Source organism: Palaemon carinicauda, chromosome 13 (assembly GCF_036898095.1).
Source record: "Palaemon carinicauda isolate YSFRI2023 chromosome 13, ASM3689809v2, whole genome shotgun sequence".
NCBI lineage: Eukaryota > Metazoa > Arthropoda > Malacostraca > Decapoda > Palaemonidae > Palaemon > Palaemon carinicauda.
Genome location: NC_090737.1, coordinates 119,715,928 through 119,724,801, shown reverse-complemented (window position 1 = coordinate 119,724,801; position 8,874 = coordinate 119,715,928). Strand labels below are relative to the sequence as shown.

Here is an 8,874-nt window from a genome sequence, read left to right as displayed (position 1 = left end):
TTTAAAATTGATAAAAACTGATGAAAAGAATTTCTTGTATTTTTAAGGTCTTTAAGTGATAAAAACTGATGAAATGAATCTCGTGTCTTTCTAAGGCTTTATAACGATAAAAACTGACGAAATGGATTTCTTGTATTTCTAAAGTGGGGTTTACACGGGCGAGCAGCTCGTCGAGCCTGGTTCGACAACCCTGTGTTTGAATTGATGTTCGACAACCCTGTGTTTGAATTGATGTTCGAGCGTGTAAATGGAATATTTGGTTGTCGAGCGCGCTCGTCGAACGGCTCGATGAAAGTCAGGCTCATCCTGACTTTTGTGGGCGGAGCTACATTGTTTGACGAGCGGTGTGAACGTGTGAACAGGTGTCGAGCATCGAACCTCAGTTGTTATTAAAACCTGCTAGAGGAAACATCATCAAAGAAATGAATAATGGCTGCCATTAATGAAAGCAAGAATGAGAAGGAAGTCGTACTTTGATTTCATACATACATATCGGGCTCATCCAGCTTTATGGAAAATTAAATCAAAAGACTATTCCAATAAAGTAGCCAGAAACAAAGGAATAGCGGCTCTGCATGAAATATTGAAAGAACTAATTTCAAAGCCTTAATTTAAAAGCAATAAGCAAGTTGGTGTGTGAAAATTTCTCTCTTTTTAGTAGCCAATCCTTCGTCCACTTTGATCTTTTTTTTTTCCTTCTTAGTGCCACTGCTAAAGCAATGGCTATCAAATGCAGGCTAGCTTGTGATGCATGTCTATCGTAACCTGCATTTAAGCCTACAAGACAGACTACATCATCATCATCATGTTCAACCTTTAAATCTGTATAGTTGTCTTTCTTAGTGCTACGCAAAAAATTGTGTAGAACACAACATGCCATCACAATCTTTTCGCAACTCGTATAGTCCACATTTAAGGAGCTATGGAAAATCCTAGACCTAGATGTCAAAATGCCAAATGCATTTTCTACGACGTGTGATTTTAAATCCCTTCCCTCCCCATTTTGATTTAGTCCTTCTTCGTTTCTTCAAAGTAGAATGCGCCGTAACAAGCCCTAATCCCATCAACAGTAACTCATTATCACAAAAAATAGAGGAAGCCATTTTGATTGTCTAATCCCCACGGTAGTCTATCCTACACTGATGAACGCACTGACCGTCAATGGACGTCCTATTTCTGACACTGAAGGAATTCCTTCAGTAATTACTGATCGTGAATGGTCTCCGGAGACTGCAATACGACTCGGAGACCAGAATCGCCTTTCTACACCATTCTCCATTTTTTTTAATAATAAGGCTCTTTCGGGTGTTACGGAAAGTAGAAAGTAGAAATGTTTTCTTTACAGAATTTGAAGTTTACCATTGGAATCCATTGGATTTTATTCTTTATATTGGTTGTTGCAGGTTTGATTGCACTTTGCTGTTTTATTTTCAAGAAATACTTGGAAATGGAAAATAAAGTGGATGATAAGGACTTTATTTTGGTACGGCAAAAATTAGACCTGGAAGACCTGGAGGAGGAATATCAGCTTAAGAACAAGGAAATCGAGGAATTACATCGGATGAACCAAAGTCATCTTACTGAAATCGAGAGAAGAATTGACATCGAAAGAAATCTGGAGGAAAAAATTTTGGCCTTAGAAAGGGAATTATGTGAAGAAAGAGAGTCTTATTTAGAGACATCGAACCCACATAAAAGTGAGCAGGGATGCAGACAAATAAGAATTAAGATTAAGGAAGAAGCGGAAAATAGGACGAAGCTGGATGATATTGAATTCGACGAACTGCGTCAACGCCTCGTTGATCTAGAAAAGGAAAATGCCGAAGCACAAGCAGGAATTGAGCGTTTGTTAGCTGAGAAGGCTGACTTACATTTGAGCTATGAAGAGAGGTTGGATAAGGAGTGTTCTCAAATCCTTGGGGCCGTGGAAAAAATGGCGGCCGAAAAAGATGAACATTTCCTTCACAAGACTAAGATGGAAGTTCTGGAAACGGAAAAGAAAGAGATGCAAAGTAAATACGAAAAGCTACAAGAAGTGCTTGGCTCTTTGAAAGATGATCTTGAAGAGGAGACTCGGAAATACGAGGTTCTGACAACAGAAAATGAACTATTGAAAGAATGGAATGAAGAACTGAAGGAACAGATGGAAAGACTCGTGGAAAAATCACATTTGAGCTATGAAGAAAGGTTGGATAAGAAGTGTTCTCAAATCCTTGGGGCCGTGGAAAAAATGGCGGCCGAAAAAGATGAACATTTCCTTCACAAGACTAAGATGGAAGTTCTGGAAACGGAAAAGAAAGAGATACAGAGCAAATACGAAAAGCTACATCAAGTGCTTGGCTCTTTGAAAGACGATCTTCAAGAGGAGACTCTGAAATACGAGGTTCAGAAAACAGAAAATGAACTATTGAAAGAATGGAATGAAGAACTGAAGGAACAGATGGAAAGACTCGTGGAAAAATCACGAGGAGGAAATGAAGCAGTTTCGACAGTGACTCGAGCTCTTGCGGAGGAAAAAAACAAAAATGGAATTCTCGAGGCAGAGATGCAAACCCTTAAAGACAATGTTTCTAAACTGGAAAGTGAAAATAGAAAACTGGAGAAACAAGTTCTCAAAGGGAAATCTGAGAGAATTTTGGAGAGTCCGAAGGAGACTGACAGTAGGCTGAAGGAGAAGACAGTTGAGGAGCTGCCAGACGCAGGAAACAGGCTTTTTCAGCCAAGTACAAACAGACTGGATTCTAAAGCAGACCAATCCGTGGGTCTACAGAACTTGGACAGTGCTGATTCGAATGAAGGGACAGAAAGAGCAATTGAAAAAGACATAATATGGAAAAGAGAAGATAACAAGTGTGAACATGAATTGAGTGATAAAGGTGGAGAGAAAGTAGAAATGGCATCTGCAATCGACAGACAGAACGCAGAAGCCGACCATTTGAGGAAAAGGTTGATAGACATTAGAAACATCAATGAAGCTAAGGAGAAAAAGTTAGAAACCATGGAAAATCACAATCGACTTCTTGCTCATCATCTATACGAAAAAAGCTTGGAAATTAGAAATTCAAATGAAAAGTTTTATATATGTAAAACCGAATTAGAAAATCTAAAACGTGAAGCACAGCATCTTAAAAGAATGAAGAGGACGAAAGATTTGCAGCTACGCAGGATGCAACGTCAGCTGGAAGAACACCTGACGAGAATTTGCAACGAACTTGTGGAGAGATTTACACCTTCTGAAGTGTTGATGGATCTCGGTGAACCGGATGATATTCTTTTCTCGAGGAGGATTGAAGAATCACAAGAAAGGCAGTTTTTGAATAGGGTTCAAAGGGAGAACCAAGACGAGGTGAAGGAAATGTCAGAAGTCTCAAATTCAACGGATCAAGAACTGAAAGGAACAAATAAATCACCTCGGGTAATCCAGTTTCCTCAAGTACCCACTGACTGCATTTATAGAGAACAGAAAATGGAAGAGACTAACGTTTCAGGACTGACAGGAGAAATTAGTTTTCTGAAAAAACAGTTGTCTATTGAATATGAAAATTGTGAATTTCTGGAAAAACAGTTGGACTTGTGTCAACAAGAAAATGTGAAGATGATAGGTGATAGTTCTCAGCAACTAAAGGATATTGATAGCTATAATAGAAATCAAGAGATTTGTGTTAATGGTATAATCCATCTCAAGGAGCTCATAGAGCGATATGTAGTTGAAATTTATAACATTGATAAGAAGATAGACAGATTGCAAATTCAAGCAGAAGAATTCATGCAAAGAATTGAAAAGGAAGCGACATTTAAACTTAGATCCTACATTGAATTTCTGAAAAGCAGGTTTCAAGAGGCAATCACAGCTGTTAACAAGATAACGGAAGACAAAGAAAGCGAAGAATCAAAGACAATTAGCATTAAAAGTAAAAATGGAAAAGCAGAAGAGCTTGGAAAAGAAATGCCGAGTCCAATAGGTGAGAGTGTAGAGAAACCACTACAAGAGAAATATCCCAAAAATTTCCCAATGGAAAAGAATCGTATTCCACCACCACCACTTGGGTCTCAACTTCCACCTGACATGCCTTCTATATACAAACCAGTAGTTTGGCCTGCGCATGAAATAGATATCGATGAAATACAAAGGTTACCTCTGGAACGTAGAGAAAGACTGGGTATAGAAGACGAGATCGCCGAGGGGCTATCATCAGAGAAAAGTTCAGGAAACGCATATCAAGGAGAAGGGTTAGGCGACATTCTGGAGGAACCATCATCTCAGAAATCTAGAAACTCCCTAATGGAAGAGATACTAATTCCACCGCCACCTGTTGGCTCTCCACATCCAAATGACTTGCTTCCTGTACACAGACCACTAGTTTGGCATGTGGATGATGTAATCAATGAAATACAAAGTTTAGCTCTGGAACGTCGAGCAAGACTGGGTATAGAAGACGAGATCGCCGAGGGGCTATCATCAGAGAAAAGTTCAGGAAACGCATATCAAGGAGAAGGGTTAGGCGACATTCTGGAGGAACCATCATCTCAGAAATCTAGAAACTCCCTAATGGAAGAGATACTAATTCCACCGCCACCTGTTGGCTCTCCACATCCAAATGACTTGCTTCCTGTACACAGACCACTAGTTTGGCATGTGGATGATGTAATCAATGAAATACAAAGTTTAGCTCTGGAACGTCGAGCAAGACTGGGTATAGAAGACGAGATCGCCGAGGGGCTATCATCAGAGAAAAGTTCAGGAAACGGATATCAAGGAGAAGGGTTAGGCGACATTCTGGAGGAACCATCATCTCAGAAATCTAGAAACTCCCTAATGGAAGAAATACTAATTCCACCGCCACCTGTTGGCTCTCCACATCCAAATGACTTGTTTCCTGTACACAGACCACTAGTTTGGCATGTGGATGATGTAATCAATGAAATACAAAGTTTAGCTCTGGAACGTCGAGCAAGACTGGGTATAGAAGACGAGATTGCCGAGGGGCTATCATCAGAGAAAAGTTCAGGAGACGCATATCAAGGAAAAGGGTTAAGCGACATTCTGAAGGAACCATCACCCGAGAAACATTCCAGAAACTCCCCAATGGGGTTTCTGGAAAAGAAGCTTATTCCGCTACCACTAGTTGGCTCTCCACTTCCACCTAACCTGCCTTCTATATACAGACCAGTAGTTTGGCCTGCGCATAAAGTAGATATCAATGAAATACAAAGGTTAGCCCAGGAACGTAGAGAAAGACTGGGTATAGAAGATGAGATTGCCGAAGGGTCATCAACAAGGAAAACTTCTAGAAAGACATATCAAGAAGGAGATTTGCGTGATAAGGATTACAAGTCAGTGGAAGGCTCAACAGATAGGTCGGACTCACATGGAGAATTGGAGGCACAATTGGATTATGGCCAAGAAGAATTCAATACTGAATTGAAACGAAAATTTGATACAGAGTCACAGCGTGGAATTGAGACAAAAGTTCATCTAGGGGATGAAGTGTATCGAAGGGGAAAGGTTGATAAAGAGTGTAAACCCGAGATGAAGGAAACTAATAAAGACAAACTTGTATCATATAGCCATGAAGGAAGTACAAAGATAATTACCGAATTGGAAGATGAATTCCATCAACTGAAGGAAGAAGCAATCGCCATTAGAAAAGCTAATGCGGCCATGGAGAAGGAAATAGAAGACATTAGAGAGGAATGCGTAAGACTGTCTAGAATTTACCACAAGCGAATGCGGTATGCTGAAGAATTCCATGAAAGAGCATTCGAAAGCTCTAATCTTATGTTCCTAAGCTGGGATAGACTTGTACATGCTCTCAGATCTGATGTAAGGAACAAGGATTTAGAAATGCACTTCGTGAGGCGCCAACTAGAAGAACACTTGATGGGAAAAATGAATGAACTGGTGCGCAGATTGGAATCAAGGACAGCTTTCATGGCTAATAAATTCCAAGATGGAATGCATCTCATGGAAAAGGAATTAGAACTGAGAGGGAATCAGGATCAAAATGAGAAAGATATAACAGAATTCTGAAATGGAATAAATCAGAAAGAACTTGATGCATTGGATAGATCACTTGATTCTTCCTTGAAAGCAATGGAGAAAAAAATCCAGTCTTTACTAGACATGGCAAGTAATGATGATGATGATGGCCAAAGAAAGGAAGAGATCAAAATTTTAGAACGAGAAAAAGAAACTAATCATCTGAAGGAAGAGGTGTTCGCCCTGAGGAATAAAAGTGAAATATTGGAGAAGGAGTTGAACTTGGCGCGACAAGAAAGACAGAGGATGATGGACAATCACGTGAAGGAAATGATGGAAGCTCGAGCACGACAAGAGAGGGAAATAGATATCTGCACTAAAGGTATATTTGACCTGGATAACCTTAAAAATAAATACATTTCTGAGGGAGGACACCTAGCTAGGAAAGTGGATAGGATGAAAGAAGTTGCAAAACAACACATGCAATGGATTAAACGAGATGCATGTGATAAACTGACATCCTTCACTGAATTTCTACAAAATGAGTTCCAAGAGGCAATTGTTGGGATGAAAGACACAGGTGAAGGGGAAAATGTCTCTGATGTTGATGGATGTTAAGAAGTTTACCACTTTATATATATATATATATATATATATATATATATATATATATATATATATATATATATATATATATATATATATATATATATATATATAAGACAAAAAAAAAACATAAATAAAAATTAAAAAAATATAAAAAAAAGAAAAAGAAAAAAGAAAAGAAGACCGGCTAAGCAAAAAGGACATGCAGAGCTTCTTCTAGTATGCTATGTTCCCTGATGGAGATGTACAAGGTCTTTGTCAGGTAGCGGAGAGGAAAAGCTGGGATTCTTCTGCCATGCTAACTTCCCCGACGGAGTGGGCTTCTTCTGGTCTGCTAAGTTCCCCGACGGAGATGTACAAGGTCTTTGTCTGGTAGCAGCGAGGGAAAGCTGAGCTTCTTCTGGTGTGCTGAGGTCCCCGACGGAGACGTACAAGGCCTTCGTCTGGTAGCAGCGAGGGAAAGCTGAGCTTCTTCTGGTCTGCTGAGGTCCCCGACGGAGACATACAAGGCCTTTGTCTGGTAGCAGCGAGGGAAAGCTGAGCTTCTTCTGGTGTGCTGAGGTCCCCGACGGAGACGTACAAGGCCTTCGTCTGGTAGCAGCGAGGGAAAGCTGAGCTTCTTCTGGTGTGCTGAGGTCCCCGATGGAGACGTACAAGGCCTTCGTCTGGTAGCAGCGAGGGAAAGCTGAGCTTCTTCTGGTGTGCTGAGGTCCCCGATGGAGACGTACAAGGCCTTCGTCTGGTAGCAGCGAGGGAAAGCTGAGCTTCTTCTGTTGTGCTGAGGTCCCCGACGGAGACGTACAAGGCCTTCGTCTGGTAGCAGCGAGGGAAAGCTGAGCTTCTTCTGGTCTGCTGAGGTCCCCGACGGAGACGTACAAGGCCTTCGTCTGGTAGCAGTGAGGGAAAGCTGAGCTTCTTCTGGTCTGCTAAGGTCCCCGACGGAGACGTACAAGGCCTTCATCTGGTAGCAGCGAGGGAAAGCTGAGCTTCTTCTGGTCTGCTAAGGTCCCCGACGGAGACGTACAAGGCCTTCGTCTGGTAGCAGCGAGGGAAAGCTGAGCTTCTTCTGGTCTGCTAAGGTCCCCGACGGAGACGTACAAAGCCTTCGTCTGGTAGCAGCGAGGGAAAGCCGAGCTTCTTCTGGTCTGCTAAGGTCCCCGTCGGAGACGTACAAGGCCTTCGTCTGGTAGCAGCGAGGGAAAGCCGAGCTTCTTCTGGTCTGCTAAGGTCCCGACGGAGACGTACAAGGCCTTCATCTGGTAGCAGCGAGGGAAAGTCGAGCTTCTTCTGGTCTGCTAAGGAACCCGACGGAGACGTACAAGGCCTTCGTCTGGTAGCAGCGAGAAAAAGCTAGGCTTCTTCTGGTCTGCTAAGGTCCCCGATGGAGACGTACAAGGCCTTCGTCTGGTAGCAGCGAGGGAAAGCTAGGCTTCTTCTGGTCTGCTAAGGTCCCCGACGGAGACGTACAAGACCTTCGTCTGGTAGCAGCGAGGGAAGGCTGAGCTTCTTCTGGTCTGCTAAGGGCCCCGACGGAGGCATACAAGGCCTTCGTCTGGTAGCAGCGAGGGAAGGCTGAGCTTCTTCTGGTCTGCTAAGGTCCCCGACGGAAGCGTACAAGGCCTTCGTCTGGTAGCAGCGAGGGAAAGCTAGGCTTCTTCTGGTCTGCTAAGGTCCCCGACGGAAGCGTACAAGGCCTTCGTCTGGTAGCAGCAAGGGAAAGCTGAGCTTCTTCTGGTCTGATAAGGTCCCCGACGGAAGCGTACAAGGCCTTCGTCTGGTAGCAGCGAGGGAAAGCTAGGCTTCTTCTGGTCTGCTAAGGTCCCCGACGGAGACGTACAAGGCCTTCGTCTGGTAGCAGCGAGGGAAAGCTGAGCTTCTTCTGGTCTGCTAAGGGCCCCGACGGAGGTGTACAAGGCCTTCGTCTGGTAGCAGCGAGTGAAAGCTAGGCTTCTTCTGGTCTTCTAAGGTCCCCGACGGAGACGTACAAGGCCTTCGTCTGGTAGCAGCGAGGGAAAGCTGAGCTTCTTCTGGTCTGCTAAGGGCCCCGACGGAGGCGTACAAGGCCTTCGTCTGGTAGCAGCGAGGGAAAGCTGAGCTTCTTCTGGTCTGCTAAGGTCCCCGACGGAAGCGTACAAGGCCTTCGTCTGGTAGCAGCGAGGGAAAGCTAGGCTTCTTCTGGTCTGCTAAGGTCCCCGACGGAAGTGTACAAGGCCTTCGTCTGGTAGCAGCGAGGGAAAGCTAAGCTTCTTCTGGTCTGCTAAGGTCCCCGACGGAAGCGTACAAGGCCT

The 8,874-nt window shown here is 43.3% G+C and overlaps 1 protein-coding gene across 1 annotated transcript; it reads left to right on the top strand.

The window, feature by feature from the left end:
- The first annotated feature begins 1,330 nt into the window (after positions 1-1,330).
- Positions 1,331-6,031, top strand: LOC137651775 (putative leucine-rich repeat-containing protein DDB_G0290503). The gene has a single exon (XM_068384995.1). It carries the CDS (start codon positions 1,331-1,333, stop codon positions 6,029-6,031), a length of 4,701 nt encoding a protein of 1,566 aa, XP_068241096.1.
- Positions 6,032-8,874: the final 2,843 nt, after the last annotated feature.